Genomic DNA, 20,257 nt, shown 5'->3' on the forward strand with positions numbered 1-20,257 from the left:
TATTTGAATAAATATCCATAGAAAAGCCTTAGGGTGCACGTTTAAAATACTATTGTGATTGTGTACACGTTCGCGTGACATAATTACAATTCTAAAAATCAAATCGGAGTATGCGTCCGCGCAACTTCGATCAAACCTTCTTAATAATAAAATTGGTTCATAGGCTACTAATTTAATTTAGTCCGAGGTATGCCATCCATGATTCAATCATACATGGACCTCGCATTAATTTCATGACTTAGATATAAAATGACAAATGTCCGTAGTTTGCCTTAGGCACGTATAATATACTATCGTGGTTGTGGATACGTTCGCATGACATGATTACAATTTCTAAAAACAAAACTGGAGTATGCGTTCGCGTAACTTCGGCCGAACTTTCTTAATAATAATAAAGCGTTCTTAATTGTGGACACGTTCGCGTAACATGATTTTTGACGCGCCAAACAAATAGGTACACGTACGCGTGACCCGTCTCAAGATAATCTCTTAATTAAAAAAAAGGCAAATGCACATAGGTTCTAAAATGAGTAATTAAACAATCTTAATGCGCCAAGTATGATCGAAGCGACCGTGCTAGAACCACGAAACTCGGGAATGCCTAACACCTTCTCCCGGGTTAACAGAATTTCTTACCCGGATTTTTGTGTTCGCAGACCATAAATAAGAGTCAATTTCCTCAATGCAGGATTCTAAACTGGTGACTTGGGTCTAATTAGTTAAAGGAAATTGACTCATATTTACAGTCTGCGAACACAGAAATCCGGGTAAGGAATTCTGTTAACCCGGGAGAAGGTGTTAGGCATTCCCGAGTTCCGTGGTTCTAGCATGGTCGCTTCGATCATACTTGGTGCATTAAGATTGTTTAATTACTCATTTTAGAAGCTATGTGCATTTGCCTTTTTTTAATTAAGAGATTATCTTAAGACGGGTCACGCGTACGTGTACCCATTTGTTTAGTGCGTCAAAAATCATGTCACGTGAACGTGTCCACAATTAATAACGCTTTATTAATATTAAGAAAGTTCGGACGAAGTTGCACGAACGCATACTCCGGTTTTGTTTTTAGAAATCGTAATCATGTCACGCGAACATGTCCACAACCACAATAGTATATTAAACATGCCTAAGGCAAACTACGAACATTTGTCATTTTTATATCTAAGTTATAAAATTTATGCGAGAGCCATGTATGATTGAATCGTGGATGGCACACCTCGGACTAAATTAAATTAGTAGCCTATGAGAATCAATTTTATTATTAAGAAGGTTTGATTGAAGTTGCGCGGACGCATACTCCGAATTGGTTTTTAGAATTGTAATTAAGTCAAGCAAACGTGTACACAATCACAATAGTATTTTGAATGTGAGCCCTAAGGCTTTTCTACGGATATTTATTTTGAATAACTAGTTATGACATGTGGGAGGGACATAAGCGATTTAATTAAATGACACACCTCAATCTATTGGTAAAGGACAATACTTAATTAAAAGGCCTAAAGATGTTCAGCTTTATTCTAAATTAAGGTTCAATTTCACCTACTAGTTATAAACCAGCTTTGGATAAAACTAGGTATTTAATCACTTGAAAGAATTTGGGCCAGTTAAAGGCCCAATATTATTTGAAGGGCTTCAGAAAAACCCCTTTTACTATACTAGATACAAAACTCAACGAATTACAACTGATGGATAAAACAGGGCTCAAAATTGGGCTAAAGGAGTGACAAGGGGGCGGAAACAGGCGTGAATGGCCCATTTCTTAGCAGACTGCCACGTATAGGCCAGGCTAAGCCCAATCCCCTTAAAAATTCACAGAAAACATAAGACAATGAACTAGATATGAACAACAAATTATGAATCTTAATTTAAATACCTACTTACAGATAATAGTAAGGTGAGCATGGATCCAAAACTACTCATTTAAAAGTATACTAATCCTCGCATCACCACAGTACTCTGACATCGCTAAAATTAAATGGCTAAACTAGGTGGATTCAAAAGCCAACATTACCATGATATTCAAAAGCAATCCCACATACGAAAGAAACTACAAAGTCAACTATAAATCCGACTATCTGAATAATTTATGAAGAATAGACTAGTCTAGATCCTAATATATGAAATCCTTCCTAAACCATTATTCATTCAACTAATCCCATAATAACCATATAAGCTGAAGTAAACTAGACTAAAATAAATATAATGATTCAAGAAGAACACATGTAAAAGGAATTGAAAGTCCATATTATAACGATTGAAATTCTTATTACAAATGCATCAAAGTACTTTACACTTCAGCAGTCATCACAGTCCAACAAATACCTGGAGATCAAAAGCAAAATGATGTGAAATCAAGGCAGTTCAGTAAAGTCAAGCAAGTAAAGAAGCAGCAATGATCAGCCAATAAGCAGCTTCAGCTCCGTTCATATTGAAATCAGAAATTCAGAGGAAGGACTTCAGAGTAGGTTTATTTTTTAGAAAAAGAGATCAGAAACGAAAACAAAACAGCTTAACAATGCAGAAATTTTGGTGTATTTTCTAGGGGGTTCCAATCTATGGCTAAAATGGAGGAAATGAGTCCTTATATAGACACTCCTAAGGTAGCCCTAGCCTGGTTTGCTAATTCCCTTTCTACCTCTTGTTCTTCTTAGTTATTTTACCCATTCACCCCTTCAAAATATCTGAACCCTCCCTTATTTATTAACAAACCAGCCTAACCTTATCTTCTAGAAACTTCTATATTAACAGAAAAATATTCCCAAAGCTTTAAAATATCCAAATTAACCCTAACATCCCTGTGTTAACCCTCCTAGCCTAAACCAATGCAAGCCATCTGATTCCCAGACTTGGGCCCAAATGAGTGGGCTTCTAATGCCCAGGTCTAGCTTACCATAAGCCCAAAAGATGACCTCAAACTAGTAAAGAAATGAACATTGGAAACAAGGCCATCAACTACAAGTTAACCAAACCCAAAAGGAACTCAAATTAACAGTAAACATGAACTTAACTAATTAAACCCAAAAATAATGAACTTAGAAACATTGATTAATTTAATCTATGATTGGTTAAAGAAAGAAGGAAAAGAGAAAAACAAGAGACCTAATAGAACAATAAAACTGGACAAATTGATAACACTTTTTTTCTTTTCCTTTTAAATTCTAAACATGAATTAAAGTACCGAAACAAAACAGACAAAGATGAGGCTATACCTATTGATAAGTCAAGGGAAACATCTGATATGGGTCAGCTCAGGCTTTGATATAACTCAAAATTGACCCCAAATGATTGTTCTTGCCAAGAACAACATTTGGGGTGAGTTTTGGACTATACCAACAGAAGAAACCGCGGAGGACCAAGAATGCACGAACCAGTGCTCCCTCTTTTATTTTCAGATTTGGATTTTGACTGGTTCAAAGAAAATTCAGGGGAAGCGGTTCATAGATTTGGAAAAGAAAAGGAAAGGTGGTTGTGTGGTGAAGATTTGGCAGGTTTGAGCGAATTAGGGTTCTTGAGGTTGGGTTTTAGATCTAAGATAGGAGAAGATTGAGAGAGATTCTAGGGAAACCGTTTTAGCATTTTGAAAGAGGAAGGTAAGGAGATCCTGTGGTGTTAATTTGGAGGGGATCGGAGTTGTTTGGGGTGTCGCCGCCGGCAGAGAAGGCGGGGTTTTTTAGGGCGGCGGTCTCTAGGGTTAGTTGAGGGAGATGAAGGTTAGGTCTTGACTAGGGGGTACCGATTCAGACACATATATACGTGGGGGTGATAAGTTCCGAGCCGTTGGTTCATTGAAATACAATGCCTGAGATGAAGGGTGCTCAAAACGGGGTCATTTGGTTGATTGGGGAAGGTATGGACCGGCTTAATGTATTGGGCTAGGGCTAGAAACGGGTAAGGGCTTTGGGCTTAGGCAGAAATGCTTTGGTCTTGCCCCAGCTGACATAACATTTTTTCTAGTTCCCTTTTTTCAACTTTTCAAATGTTTTTGTTTTCCTTTTTAATTAATTAAAGACATAAATTAAATTAAATTGTGAAATTAAGCTAATGATCTGCTACAATATTTACAAAAATTAATTACTCCTGATTAAAGGAGGAAATTACTAATCTGAAAATAAAAAAGCTAAAAATGTAAAAGTAAGCCAATTTTTGTGATTTTCAATTTTTAATAAAGCAAATAATTCACTAATTAACCTTAACAATATCAAAATGAGAGCTAAATACAATGCATGGTATTTTTGGTATTTTCAAGATTTTAACAAAAAATAAACATGCACAGAAATGCAAACAATTAGCACAAATTCCCACAAAATCCTATAAAATTGTATAAAAAATGGGGAAATTGTTTTTTTCTTGTATTTTATGGGAATAATTCATATAGGGCAAAAATCACGTGCTCATAGCTACCCCTCTTTGCTCAAAAACACGAAGAGTTTTCGCGCAAAGATAAAGTGAGCGGATACGAGCGATTTTCGCCTGTTTGACTACTCTGTGGGAAGCATTTTTGAAAGATTTGACCGCACCTTGCTTCCGATGTTGTCTACATATCCTTGGCTATAAAGGAATCAGGTCATTGTAGTTCGTGAAGTTTCGGTAGCTGGGACTACCAGGAAGCTGTGATTTTACTGTTGTTGTTGCTGCTATTGCTTGCTGAACTCCTTATTACCCCAAAACAAAACAAAAGAAACGAGACTAAACTATGATCTATGAATTACAAGAATCTTATCTACACATCTTCAAACTTGATATTGTAATTTCTGCTGCTCTATTGACTTGTACTCTTTAGGTGAGCTTCCTTTGTTGCTGACTTGAATTGCATTCTGAAGTGAATTCCCTTGTTGTCCAGATGGGGACCTGATTGCCAACACTTGAACTATATCCCCTTAGACTGTATTCCCCTGTTCTCTAGGTGAGTGACTGATTGCCAAAACTTGAACTGTGTTCCCTTGTTCTCCAGGTGGGCGCCTGATTGCCAAAACTTTAACTATATTCCCTTGTCCTCCAGGTGGGCGCCTGATTGCTGAACTTGAACTGTTTTTCCTCAGACATTGAACTGCTCTCCCTTGTTCTTCCAGGTGGGTGCCTAATTTCCAACACATGCACTGCTTTTTCCTCGAAACTTCACTATTTTCCCTTGTTCTCCCGGTGGGTTCCTGATTTCCAACAATTGAACTGCTTTTCCTCGAAAGTTGAACTACTTTCTTTGTTTTCCAGGTGGGTGCCTGATTACCAACATTTGAATTGTAATCCTTTCCTCTGAAACTTGAATTGTATTCCATTGTTTTCCAGGTGGGCGGCTGATTGCTGAACTTGAACTGTTTTCCTTTCCTCTGAAACTTGAATTGCTTTCCCTTGTTTTCCAGGTGGGCGCCTGACTGCAGACACTCGAACCATCTTCTCTTGCCACTTGAAACTATTTTTCTTTAAAACTCGAACCATTTCCCTTGCTTCCAGGTGGGCGCCTTATTTCTGATCTTGAATTATCTTCCTTGAAGCTTAAGCTACGTTCCCTTATTCTCCAGGAGGGCGCCTGATTGCTGAACTTGACCTGCTTTACTTTGAACTTGTGACATCTTCCCTTGTTCTCCAGGTGGACGCCTGATTGCTGAAACTCGAACTTCTTTCCTTGAAACTTGAGTTGTTTTCCCTTGTTCTCCAGGTGGGCGCCTGATTGCTGAACTTGACCCGCTTTCCTTTGAAACTGCTTTCCCTTGAAACTTGAACTATCTTCCCTTTGAAACATGAGTTGTTTTCCCTTGTTCTCCAGGTGGGCGCCTAACTGCTGAAACTCGAACTGCTTTTCCCTAAAACTTGAGTTGTTTTCCCTCGAAACTTGATCCATTTTCCCTTGCTTTCTAGGTAGGCGCCTGACTGCTGAAACTTGAATCATCTTCTCTTGTTACTTGAAACTGTTTTCCCTTGAACTTGAACCATTTTCTCTTGTTACTTGAAACTATATTCCCTTGTTCTCCAGGTGGGCGCCTGATTTCCAAAAAAATAGACAAAACAAAGAAACCTTTCTACCCCAGTTTGGTATCTAGGCACATCTGTGTGTTACTTGACTAAAGTCGTAATTCTATTATTTTAATGGTAACAAGAGTATGAATTGAGTTTGGTTTGAAGAAATAACTAATTGTGATATTGAGAATGTAAATAATTTGATTAAAGAAACCAAGGTTGTGTCCCCTTCAATGAAGTGTAATGCTAGCGGTGTTAATATGATATATTTCTAATGGAAGGTTCTTTTGATATGCTAATGATTTCTAAATGACTACCCAATATTTTCTAATAGTTGGGTAGTATTTCCTCTTTATGATTTTTCCAAATATAAAAGAGTTGCAATTAAGAACAATCATTATATTCTAAATAAAACCCACTTATTCCTAAGCGATTCTATTAAACAAGGTTTAAAGCCTTGAGTCTTTGATATTTACTTCTACCAAATTCTAACCCACTTTCCCAAGCAAAGTAAGAATTTAATGGCACTTGTTAATGTTTGCAACCACTAACAATAAATGAAGAGTGAGAAGTAAATAAATATCAACCAACCATTATACATATACTCAATGTTAAACACCCATTAACATAACACCAATTTAGGGTCCACAACCTTAGTATTTAAAGTTAGCTACACATACTAGAATACAAAAGGAAGAGAATATTTAATGTCATAAAGCTTACAACGTGCAAGATTCTTGACCCAAAAGCTTCCAAAAGAGAGGAATAATAAAGCCTTGTATTGTAGCTCCAAAATCAGACAAGATGCCCCCACAAAACCCCAACAAATCTATTTATAGTGGGTCAAAACTCGGGACAAAATTTTGATAAAAATACCCTTTTCGGTTAAATATGTGACCGTATATATGTCGCATAACTGACATGCAGTCTGCATTCTTGACATAGCCATCGCATATTCAAACCCTAGTTTCCAGGTCTTCATCGCATTAACGTTTTGCGGTCTGCATTGCAGATGTGTGATCACATTTAGCGTCGCATTTTCCACCTTCAGCAACCTTCATGACGAGTTTGAGGTCCATTATGCGGCTGGCAAATAGGTTATGCGATCACAGACTGGACCACATTTCTTGCACTGGGCTTTGCCCACAAATCTGTTGTGGTTTGCGATTCTCTTGAGCATTCTGCGATCCACATGTTGGATTTGCGATCGCATATCCACATTTGTGATGCATTTTGCTCTTTTCTTGTCTTTTTGTGGCTTTTTGATTTCATTTACGTGCTCTTAAGTCCGTAAACCTCATGCAATGCAAAAGCACTAAGATTACGTAAGCATAAAAGATAATTGCATTTAAAATACGCTAAAATCTAAACAATTTGTATTAAATGTGCCGAAATTCTCTGGCGCATCAACACCCCCAACTTAAACTCTTACTTGTCCTCAAGAAACTAAAACGACACTATCCTATTCTAGACTCCATCTAAAAAGATATGAAACAAAAGTGACGGTGGACGGTGTTCATTGTCAGTCCTACAAGAATGCATTTTTGATTGTTTTACCCTTCCTGAACCATCAATATTTACAAAGAAACTAATGAACTTGTGAAACTTTGATCCTCGACCAATTTGACAAAATGTTACCCTCAGCTGAGTGCACTTGCATTTGACTCAAAAACTCAACTTCTGTCCAACCTCACAATTCATGTGCCCTCACTAGAAAGAAATTCCCAAATCACAACATTTACAATGACAACAAAAAGGGACTAATTCACAAATACACTCACTCTCACAAAGAGTTTCAAGTGTTCCAACATACCATACCATAAGCTTGCCCTTATTTTAATTCATCGCTTTATTCTAAGAACGCTCGGCTGGAGATCCCATAAGGCCTTTTTAAGCTTGTAACGTAGGTTTAGGGAAGGGTCGGATAAGCATTTGGGTACAAGTGACTACACCGTCCTTGAACACTACTCACATTTTTCTTTCTTGTTGCTCTTTGCTTCAATTCAAACCACATAGCCTTCATTAGCTTCTACTTTTCCAACATTGAGCCACCTCAACTACCTCTTTTATTCTCTTTAAGACTCCTTATGTATATATACTAACAACTCTTATATTTTGTTTTCACAAGTTTTGCTTTTGGAGCTTGATTAGTTTCACATTTTGAGGTACACTTTCCTACACTCACTGCACAACCTTGTCAATTTTCGGCTTGACACCACACCCCCAACTTAGGCTTTTAGCCTCATTCTCAATGTTCAAGGAAGGACGAGTTCAAACGAGGGAATTATTTTACACAAAGGGAAAGGTTTGTAATGAGGTATCCAAATAAAAGGTTAAAGGCTCAAATGGGGTGACTAGTGATACTATCTGTACAATGGGTGGCTTGAAAGGCTAACTGATTTTCCAAAAATCACAAAGATGGCCTAAGGTCATTTCTCCAACCAAATATAATTATTATAAGCATCAAAAAACCAACCGGGCAAGTTCTAGATGACAGAAGTAAACACAAGAACTATTTACGCAAAGACTCACACACATGGCACACGAACTATTTGGCTCACATAGTTTGAAGCCATCGAGTCAACACTTGACAACTCAAAGCTTTCATCATATATACAGGTATAACTCTAGGTAGACATAGAGTCACAGAGCGAGCCTCAAGTTCACACAGTTGATATCTCTTTTTATATATTAATGGAAGGGTATAGGCTATATACAGGCACACATGCTTGAAACTAGACAATTACACCAAACCAGTCAACATGTTTCATTCTACTGTCCTAGTTCTACTATTACACCCTTGGAAAAGAACCCGACGAAGAAAAACCAAGGGGAGGTCATTGCTAATTACTAAAGATGGACATGCAACTATCTACTTGTTTTTGTTTTTTTATACACAAGGATAAGTTATGCACTAAAACCACAAAACACCAATATATACAGAATCACAAAACACAAATAAATACAGAAATTTGCTTATACAACACAAAAACATAAACATGTACAACAGTTGCCAATTTCACAAAAATATATACAAGGCTACCACCCCCAACTAAAAAGCATGCATTGTCCCCAATGCATAAGAACGTAAATAGAGTTTAGGGGCTCCCGGAGGTGCACTAAGTGTTGTGGGAGTTGGAAGCCGGCTGAGTGATGGTGGGGTCACCCTCTAATGCTGAAGCTATGATCGATGAGATCTCAGACTGAGGAGTGACCTCCACTGATGGAGGAGGGATATCTGGATGACCCAATACTGGAGCTGGGGCCTGTGAGCTGCTAGCCTCACCTGCTGATGGCTGAGTGGTCGATGGATCTGCTGGGGTGACAATATCTGCTAGCAAATGTGCTATTGCCACCTGAATGGCTACTTCTTCTTCATCCTCAACTGTCGAGGCAGCAACCTGCTTGCCCTTCTCTTGAGGGCCATCATCTTCCTCGGACCATGAATCCTCCTCATCCTCTGCCTCGTCTGCCTCCTCACCTTTGGACTCTGCAGATTGCCCGAAATATTCCTCGGAAAGAATATCAATATGTGTAGAGGGAGCTGGAGGCTGGGAAGCCCTGACAGTCGAAGGTGCAATATCTGTCATCAGTGTGGAGAAATCAAGATCCAGGCCTGGTGCTATTGTGTCTGCTCCCTGCTCACCTTCCTTGGGCGGGAAGGATGATAGATCGAACTCCAAAGTCTGCATCTTGTGGAGCTCAGTCTTCATAGTGGAAACTTCCTCCTGGAGCTTTGGCAAGTTACTAACCTCTCCTCGCTCGATCTTCTCAACCTTCAACTCAAGCTGTTGCAAGCGATCCCCACAAGATGTTTGCTGCTGCTGAAGAGCCGTCAGTGAATACTAGATAGGAGTTAGGGGTTGCTTGATGAGGGTAAGGAGACTCTTCAGGAGTTGGTCTACCTTTGTATTGGCATGTTGCGCTAAGAGACCTAGCCTCGAGATAGCTGGCAGTGCAGTAGAGAGCTGAGCAATGGTGGACTAAAAAGTGGGCTGTGAAGTGGAAGCGGATGCTACTGTAGCCTGAGGAGACACTGGAGTCTGGGAATCTGAGGGTTCTACATCAATAGGAACCTGAGTCTGAACCTCTAGGGGAGCAACATCTGCTAAGTCATTGATGCGCGTGATATCAATATCATTCACCACATTCCCTGTCTTGTCAGTGTGTGGCATGGTAGGGACTTTCACAGCCTTATAGAGGGCTGTGATCAAGTAGGGGAATGGAAGTGATGTAGTTGTCTGTTTTGCCCGGATCCCTATCTCTCAGAAGATAAAATCACCCACATCAATCTTGATTCCCACCATAATGCATGCAATGATAAAAGCTTTCTCAATCCTTATGTTAGTCTCGTTTCCGGAGGGTATCAATCGATATGTGACAAAGCTAAGCCAAAATATGCCCTCTCATGTGAGATCCTCCTTTAATATTTTATGCAACGGGTTGATCTAAGCAGGGGTCCCCTTGGCTATTACAAAAGCTATCCACCTTCGCTTATTATCCCGGTTTGCCCATTTAGCTACATACTCTGCTGCACCCGGGCTCCAATTAGGGAAGTAAAACTCATTGATGGTCTCACTGCTGCAGAACACGCTCTTCTCTCGAACTAACATAGTGTCACAGAAAACCCTGTTGCGTTTGTGGTGAGCAGTCCTGGAGGCTCCATATGAGGCATAAAACTCACGGACAAGAGTTTCATTATAGTCATCAGGCAGCTCAGTGAAGCACTCCCATTTTCTTGCTTTGATGTTCTCCCATATGTGTGGGTACTGCTCTTGTAGCCCATTCAAGCTTAGTTGTTTTTCGACCAGGATTTTTCGTTTGGTTAGCCTTTCTCTATAAAGATCCCTGAACCCTTCAACCCCAAAACTTAGCTGGAAGTCATCTCATTGTTTCCTTCTTGCCTCATCTTGTAGGTCAACTTCGGGCAAGGTTTCCTTCTCATCAGACTGGGAGGGAAGTATAGCAATAGGGTCCGGTCGCGAACATTTTGCTTGTTGAGTTTGACGACTGGAGGAGGCCCTTTTCTGGGCAGAGGCTGGATGTTTCCTAGGACCCATATCTGCACAGAAATGAGACATGAGCAACATGGTAGGCATTAATGAAAAGAAAACAAAAAAAACTCAAGAAAAGGTTAAGAATGCGACAGGTTATGCGGTCGCATAACTATTATGCGGATCGCAAACTCTCAGGCTATTCAAATGATCTAAGTGTGCGATGGGTTATGAGATCGCATAACCTCTATGCGGTTCGCATTACCATCGCATACCTGATTTCTCAGAAAACAAAATCACAAAATGAGATCGCAAAATCCACCGCAAACTTGGATATGCGATCGCAAAATGGTCGCAGACAGCATGTTATTAAACTGGGTATTATGTGTCAGTATGCGGTGACTTTTCGGTCTACATATCAATTATGTTATCGCAAAGTCGCCGCATTTTGTCATCTTCCTCAACCTGCTAGGGTTTTCTTCTACGGCAGAAATGCGGAACGCATTTTGATTATGCGAGCCACAAAATTCATCACTCCCAACGATTGAACTTAACCCTCAACAATGGCAGACCTAATTTTTACTACCCAACACCCCAAAGCACACTACTTAACCAAAATCACATTATGAACAAACATCTAACTACAAAACACAAACAAGAAAAAAAAGAAAAACAGGAAATTGAAACAAAGAAAAAATTGAAATTAAAGCATACAAGGATGAAATCGGAACAAGGAAAACATACCAGTGATGAGTTTATGAGCACACTTGGGAGATGATTTCACAGGTGTTTGCCTTATGCTTGTAATGCACTAGCCGGTTTGCCTTCTCCGTTCCTTTTCTTTTTTTTTTCGTTTTGTTATTCGTTTTGTTTTATTTCTGATAAAAAATAAAAAAAAAGTTTTCGTTTTGTTTTGAATGAAGAGATGCGAAGGACGTACCTGAGCGATTTGCGATGGGTAAGTCACCGCATATCATACTATGCGACCGCATAAGTGTTATGCGGTGGATTCAATTGAGTTGCTGGATGGCCAAATATACGGTGCACTATGAGATCGCATTGTGGAAATGTGGTCCGCAAAGTGCACCACCTTGTCGCAATTTTATCACCAATTTTAGCCAAACACACTGTCTGGGTTTGCGACCACAATGCAGTCCGCATAGTAAAAATGAGACCGCATATGCGTAGCAAAATTCACAAGCTGGTTTTCGTTCCTTTTTTATGCAATCTTACCCAGTTTTATGATCTTTTGAATCCCCTTCACTCTAACACACACTTTAAATTGCTCAATTAAATCTATCTAGCAAAAATTAAAAAAATTAAAGGCCAAAAAGGGTGTTACCACACATGGGTTACCTCCCATGAAGCATTTGATTTAACGTCGTGGCATAATTGGCGTTCCTTAGGATTCACTCATTGGTCAGGCATGGACCATCTTTGAGAGCCAACTGCTCCACCAAATATTTTTCTCTGTCTGTGCCCAAGTAGTGCTTGAACCGCTGGCCATTCACTTTGAAGGTTCGGAGCCCATCCTCCGATTCTAGTTCCACAACTCCAAAAGGAGAGACATTTACCACCTTGATCGGACCAGACCATTTCGATTTGAGCTTGCCCGAAAACAATTTGAGCCTTGAGTTAAAGAGCAAAACCAAGTCACCCGACTTGAACTCCCTCTTCATGATCTTTTTGTCATGGACGAACTTCATCCTTTCTTTATACACATCTGCACTTTCATATGCATGGAAACGGAATTCCTCCATTTCATTGAGTTGTGTTAACCTCAAATTTGCAGCTTCAGCCCAGTCCAAGTTCAACCTCTTCAGAGCCCACATGGCTTTGTGTTCTAGTTCTACGGGTAGATGACAATCTTTTCTGAAGACTAACCGATAAGGAGAAGTGCCAATAGGAGTTTTGTACGTCGTGCGGTACGCCCACAATGCGCCATCTAGCTTCCTTGACCAATCGGTCCTGTTTGCATTAAGAGTCTTTGCTAGAATGCTCTTTATCTCCCGATTGGAAACTTCAACTTGGCCACTTGATTGGGGATGATAAGGTATGGCCACCTTATCCTTGATGCATATTTCTCTAGTATCTCCGTGAAAGCCTTGTTATAGAAATGAGACCCACCATCACTAAGAATGGCTCTAGGAGTGCCAAACAAAGTGAATATGTTTTTCTTTAAGAATGCGGTCACACTTCTTGCCTCATTATTTGGTAAGGCAATTGCTTCAACCCATAGTCCACAGCCACCAAGATATATTTCATCCCACAAGAGCTTACAAAGGGACCCATAAAATCAATTCCCCACACGTTGAAGATTTCTATCTCCATCACAAAGTGCATTGGCATTTCATGACTCTTGGAGATTGATCCTTGTCTTTGGCATTGGTCACAAGCCTTGACCATTTGATTGGCATCATGATAGATCGACGGCCAATAATAACCACATTCAAGCACCTTATCCGCAATTCGATTTCCCCCATGGTGACCCCCAACCGGTGAGTCATGGCATGCATTTAGAATTGGCATAATATCTTCTTCTGGAACACACCTTCTGATGATGTTGTCAGCACAAACACGGAACAAGAATGGTTCTTCCCAATAGTATTGATGGCAGTCACTCAAAAACTTCTTTTTTTGATATGATTGTAATCCATCCGAAATAAGGTCACTAACCAAGTAGTTAGCAATATAGGCATACCAAGGAGCAAAAGTGCTCGATAGGGCCAAGATGTGTTCATCCGGGAATGCATCATTGATTTCAAGATCTCTCTTCGGCCTCCCTGCCTCTTCAAGCCTTGATAAATGATTCGCTACTTGATTTTGAGTTCCCTTGCAATCCTTGACCTTGAAGTCAAATTCTTGCAACAACAAGACACACCGAATTAACCTAGGCTTCGTATACTTCTTTTCCATGAGATAGCGAAGAGCAGCATGATCTGTGTACACTATCACCTTGGATTCTAACAAATAAGCTCGGAACTTCTCAAAGGCATAGACAATGTCAAGAAATTCTTTCTCAGTCACCGTGTAATTTATTTGCTCTCCATTGAGTGTCTTGCTTGCATAATAGACCGGGTGGAGAACCTTGTTGTGACGTTGGCCAAGCATTGCTCCAATAGCTACCCCACTAGCGTCACACATGAGCTCGAAAGGAAGAGACCAATCGGGTATGACAATAATAGGTGACGTGGTGAGCTTTTGCTTCAATTCCTCAAAGGCTTTGAGGCATTTCTCATCAAACACAAATTTCGCATCTTTTTCAAGGAGTTTGCACATAGAATTTTCAATATTGGAAAAATCCTTGATGAAACGCCAATAGAACCCGGCATGCCCCAAGAAACTTCGAACACCTTTAACGGAAGTAGGCGGGGGAAGCTTTGAAATAATCTCAATCTTTGCCTGGTCAACCTCTATGCCATATTTTGAAATTTTATGCCCCAATACAATGTCTTCATCCACCACGAAATGGCATTTCTCCCAGTTGAGCACAAGGTTGGTCTTTTCACATCTCTTACGCACTTGTCTAAGATTATTAAGACAGTGCTCAAAAGTGTCACCTACCACCGAGAAGTCGTCCATGAAAACCTCTAGAAAATCTCCACCATGTCGGAGAAAATGGACATCATACATCTTTGAAAAGTAGCCGGAGCATTGCACAAACCACATGGCATCCGGCTAAAAGCAAAAGTTCCATAAGGGCAAGTGAATGTTGTCTTCTTTTGGTCCTCCGGTGCTATGTTGATTTGGTTGTAGCCTGAATATCCATCTAGAAAGAAAAAGAATGACCTTCCTGCTAGCTGATCAAGCATTTGATAAATAAAAGGCATAGGTAAATGGTCTTTGCATGTGGCACTGTTGACATTTCGATAATCCATACACACCCTCCATCCGGTGACCGTTCTTGTTGGGATGAGCTCATTTTTATCATTTTCAATCACGGTCATGCCTCCTTTTTTGGCACACATTGCACCGGGCAACCCCAAGAACTATCGGCAATGGGGTAGAATACCCCGACATCCAACCACTTGATGATTTCTTTCTTTACCACCTCTTGCATGGATGAGTTCAACCGTCATTGATGTTCCACACTTGATTTTGTCTTACTCTCCAATTGGATCTTGTGTTCGAAATTCTGGGGGGTGGGGGGAGGGGGAATCCCTCGGATATCCACAATTGTCCATCCAATATCTTGCCTAGCTCCTTCAAGAATTCCAATAATTGTTCTACCTGCACATCATTTAACAAAGAAGAAACTATTATCGGTAAAGTATCATTTGAGCCAAGAAATTTATACCTCAAGTGTGGTGGAAGTGGTTTGAGCTCTAATTGCGGTGGCTCAATAATAGAAGGCTTTGCGGGAGGAGTGGCTCTATTCTCCAAGTCAAGAGAGAGCTTTGCCAGAGCATAAGTGTAGGACCCGAGCCCCTCCAAAGCATTTACTGATTCCATATATCCTTCCATATCTTCACTATCAAAGTTTACCAAAATAGCCACCAACGTCTCACAAGGGCATTGTTCTTTCGTTTCAACCATATCTTCCACTTCATCAACAACATCAATCACCGAGATGATCTAATATTCATGTGGTAGTCTCATACCCTTGCTTGCTTGGAATGTGACCTCTTCATCATTCACACGAAATTTGATCTCATTCCGTTCCGAATCCATTAGTGCTCTTCCTGTGGCTAGGAACGGTCTCCTCAAAATGATAGGGATCTCTTTGTCAACTGCACAATCAAGGATTACGAAATTGGCGGGTAAATGAAACTTTCCCACTTTCATAAGTACATCATCAACAATTCTCACTGGTCTCTTTATGGAACGATCAGCCATTTGCAATCTCATACTTGTAGGCCTTGGCATACCTAACCCTGCTTGCTTGTAAATGGCAAGAGGCATCAAGTTGATGATAGCCCCATTATCACAAAGGGCTCTTGCAAAATCATGTGCCCCAATAGTACAAGGAATGGTAAAAGCTCCCGGGTCTTCTTTCTTTTGAACGGTAGATGTTGCAATGATGGAACTAACCCGGTGAGTCACATTCACCACTTTATTTTTGGTGGTTCTTTTATTGGTAATCAAATCTTTCAAATATTTAGCAAAATGCGGCATCTCTTGAAATGCTTCCACAAATGGAATATTCACCGATAATTGCTTGAGAATGTCATAGAACTTTTCGAGTTTGCTATTATCACCCTTCCTAGCAAGTCTTTGAGGGAATAGAGGAGGATGTCTAGGAATAGGTGGTAGAGTTTTTGGTGTCTCATTTACCTTTTCCTTTACCTCTTCCCGGTTTTCTTGTTGCACCTTCAACTCTTCCGGAACCTTTTCAACTTCAACAACGCTTGGATTTTCAACCTCAACTTCATGTTCGGACTCTTCAACTTCAACCACTTGTTCACTCCCTCCTTGTAGTACCTTCCCACTCCAAGTAGTAATTTCCATGACATAAGAAGTTGGACCACTCCCACTACCCTTGGGGTTTGCAATTGTGTTACTTGGAAGTGTCCCTTTTTGCTTCGGATTTTGTTTCCTAGAGAGGTCTCTCATTTGCATCTCCAATTTTTGAATGGATGCGGTATGAGAACCAACAAGCTCGGTCATATTACTCATAGAAGTTTCGGACCTCTCTTGATTTTGCAATACCCGTTCAAGCATTCCTTCCAACTTAGACTTACTTGAGGAACCTTGATTTGAATAGTGACCCTTTGGAGGAACATAAGGGTTTGAACTCTGATTTGGGGAGTTGTTGTTGTTGTTTTTCTAATTACCTTGATTTGAGACGCCTTGGTCATTTCTCTACTGTTGGTTGCCTTGCCCTTGCGAGTGAAGCCTCCATTGATTTGGTTGTGATTGACCTTGGTATTGTTGCCTTTGATAACCTCCTTGAGAGTTGTTGACATAGTTTGCCTCCTCAAAGTCTTCATTTGATATGGGTTGCACATCTTCCACCATATTTACTTTCTTCATTTGGCTTTCTGTGAACATCTTTGTCAACACATTGACATTTGTGGCAAGCCCTGCAATCACTTGATCCCTCTCTTGATTTTACTTGATCATGTTGGTCAAGGAAGGATTTCCATATGCAATTCCACATGTGGTGTCCTCTGAGTGCCATGTTTGATTATGCTTTTCCATTTTGTCAAGTATTTGTGTGACCCTTGCTAATGATTTGTCCATGAAAGATCTGTCAGCTGCATTCTTGGCTATAGATTGGTTCATAGGATCCAAGCCCAGGTAGAATTTTTCCAACAAGATAGAATCCAAAAAACCATGGTTGACAGACCTCACCAAATATAACTTGAACCGATCCCATGCCTCATATAGATGTTCTCCCGGTACCTGCTTGAAAAAGAAAATTTTATCCCGGAGCTCAGACTTCTTACTTTGCGGGAACTATTTAGCTAAGAATGCCCGGACAAGTTCAGGCCATGAATGAATGGAATTTGGTGGCATATTCTAAAGACAGTTCCTTGCGTCCCCAGCTAGTGAGTACTTGAAGCACCTCAACCTTAGAGCATCATCCGAGACGTTGTTCTGCTTATGCATCGCACACACACCCAAGAAGTTTCTAAGATGTTGTGTCAGATCATCATCAGTGGAATTCCTAAAAAATCCCTTCGCTTTGAGCATAAGGATTAAACCATGTTCCACCTTGAAAGTTGCAGCGCCAACGACCGAAGGTACAATAGCATTTGTATCCTCAATGTACTCCTCTATGTCCGGAAAAGGATTTCTTTCCATTTCTGCCTCCATTTATTCTTCATATTCGGCCATATTTTCCTTGCAACACCAAGTAAAACAAGCAAAGTGTGATGGAATATACTAAGACATAAAGTAAAGCACACACTAATTAGTAATTTCAAAATTGTATTGCCCAGCAACGGCGCCAAAATTTGATACGCACAAATTACACTTTAATTAAATAGTGTAAGGCGGTCGTTGTCAAATATAATAACCCAACAAGGTTGGGGTCGAATCCCACAGGGAATAGATATGAAAAGGTTACTCAAATAGTGTGTTACTTGACTAAAGTCGTAATTCTATTCGGCTAATGGTAACAAGAGTATGAATTGAGTTTGGTTTGAAAAAATAACTAATTTTGATATTGAGAATGTAAATAATTTGATTAAAGAAACCAAGCTTGTGTCCCCTTCAATGAAGTGTAATGCTATCGGTGTTACTATGATATATTTCTAATGGAAGGTTCTTTTGATATGCAAATGATTTATAAATGACTACCAAATATTTTCCAATAGTTGGGTAGTATTTCCTCTTTATGATTTTTCCAAATATAAAAAGTTGTAATTAAGAACAATCAATATATGCCAAATAAAATCCACTTATTCCTAAGCAATTCTATTAAATGAGGTTTAAGCCTTGAGTTTTTGATATTTACTTCTACCAAATTCTAACCCACTTTCCCAAGGAAAGTAAGAATTTAATGGCACTTGTTAATGTTTGCAACCACCAACAATAAATGAAGAGTGAAAAGTAAATAAATATCAACCAACCATTATACATATATTCAATGTTAAACACCCATTAATATAACACCCATTTATAGTCCACAACCTTAGTATTTAAAGTTAGCTACACATACTAGAATACAAAAGGAAGAGAATATTTAATGCCATAAAGCTTACAAAGTGCAAGATTCTTGACCCAAAAGCTTCCAAAAGAGAGGAATAATAAAGCCTTGTATTGTAACTCCAAAATCAGACAAGATGCCCCCACAAAACCCCCAAACAAATCTATTTATAGTGGGTCAAAACACGAGAAGAAATTTTGACAAAAATACCCTTTCTAGTTAAATATGAAACCGTATATTTGTCGCATAACAGAAATGCGGTCCGCATTCTTGACATAGCCATCGTATCTTCAAACCTTAGTTTCCAAGTCTTCATCGCATTAACGTTTTGCGGTCTGCATTGCAGATGTGCGATCACATTTAGCATCGCATTTTCCACCTTCAGCAACCTTCATGACGAGTTTGCGGTCCATTATGCGGCTGGCAAACAGGTTATGCGATCACAGACTGGACCACATTTCTTGCACTGGGCTTTGCCCACAAATCTGTTGTGGTTTGCGATTCCCTTGAGCATTCTGCGATCCACATGTTGGATTTGCGATCGCATATCCACATTTGTGATGCATTTTGCTCTTTTCTTGTCTTTTTGTGGCTTTTTGATTTCATTTACATGCTCTTAAGTCCGTAAACCTCATGCAATGCAAAAGCACTAAGATTACGTAAGCATAAAAGATAATTGCATCTAAAATACGCTAAAATCTAAGCAATTTGTATTAAATGTGCCAAAATTCTCTGGCATATCAAACCCTAGTTTCCTGGTCTTCATCACATTCACGTTTTGCGGTCCGCATTGCAGATGTGCGATCGCATTTCGCGTCGCATTTTTCACCTTAAGCAACCTTCATGATGAGTTTGCAGTCCATTATGTGGCTCGCAAACAGGTTATGCAATCGTAGACTGGATGGCATTTCTTGCACTAGGCTTTGCCCACAAATCTGTTGTGGTTTGCGATTTCCTTAAGCATTCTGTGATTCGCATGTTGGATTTGCGATCACATATCCACATTTGCGATGCATTTTGCTCTTCTCTTGTCTTTTTGTGGCTTTCTGATTTCATTTCCATGCTTTTAAGTCCGTAAACCTCATGCACTACAGAAACACTAAGATTACGTAAGCATAAAAGATAATTGCATCTAAAACACGCTAAAATCTAAGCAATTTGTATTAAATATGTCGAAATTCTCTGGCACATTAGTCCCATTATCCAGGAGGGTCCTAAGAACTTTTTAAAATTAAATCTCATTATCCAGGAGGGCCCTGAAAATTTTAAATTAAATCTCATTATCCATGAGGGACCTGAAAAGCCGAGAATAAACTTCCCTGAGCCATGTTCTCTTCCTGGAGGATCTCTGCAGAACAAACAATGTTCCCAGCCCCTGAACCATGCTTTCCTCATGGAGGGTTCCTGTAAATCGAATAGATTTTCTTTCCCCTTCTCAAACCGCCTTTGTGGTAACAAAATTTGGGCACGACACTTGAAAAATTCAAGCTTCCATCCTTTGATTGGGACATAGTCTTCATCCCTGATTCAAATAAAGAAAACTTTGTGAGTTTAAACATGGTGGTTGGTTTGTGACATTGACTTTGAGGGCGATTGCTCCTTCACTTCCCATGATAACTTTGATTTCAACTCGAAAGACCTTGTTTGTTTATTGACTAACCACTTTCTTTGTCACCCTTATCATAGAAAATACCTCTAATTCATTCAAACCCACGCC

The 20,257-nt window shown here is 39.7% G+C and overlaps 2 protein-coding genes across 2 annotated transcripts; both read right to left on the reverse strand.

The window, feature by feature from the left end:
- Window positions 1-10,400: 10,400 nt before the first annotated feature.
- On the reverse strand, window positions 10,401-15,482 carry LOC138883226 (uncharacterized). Its single transcript, XM_070163896.1, has 5 exons — window positions 15,177-15,482; window positions 13,150-14,624; window positions 12,379-12,914; window positions 10,857-11,014; window positions 10,401-10,721 (listed from the first exon to the last, which is right to left on the reverse strand). The coding sequence occupies exons 1-5, from the start codon at window positions 15,480-15,482 to the stop codon at window positions 10,401-10,403; spliced, it is 2,796 nt and encodes a 931-aa protein (XP_070019997.1).
- Window positions 15,483-15,521: 39 nt separating this feature from the next.
- On the reverse strand, window positions 15,522-16,553 carry LOC138883227 (uncharacterized). Its single transcript, XM_070163897.1, has one exon. It carries the CDS (start codon window positions 16,551-16,553, stop codon window positions 15,522-15,524), a length of 1,032 nt encoding a protein of 343 aa, XP_070019998.1.
- Between the last annotated feature and the right edge of the window lie 3,704 nt (window positions 16,554-20,257).

This window comes from Nicotiana sylvestris, chromosome 12 (assembly GCF_000393655.2).
Source record: "Nicotiana sylvestris chromosome 12, ASM39365v2, whole genome shotgun sequence".
Taxonomy (NCBI): domain Eukaryota; kingdom Viridiplantae; phylum Streptophyta; class Magnoliopsida; order Solanales; family Solanaceae; genus Nicotiana; species Nicotiana sylvestris.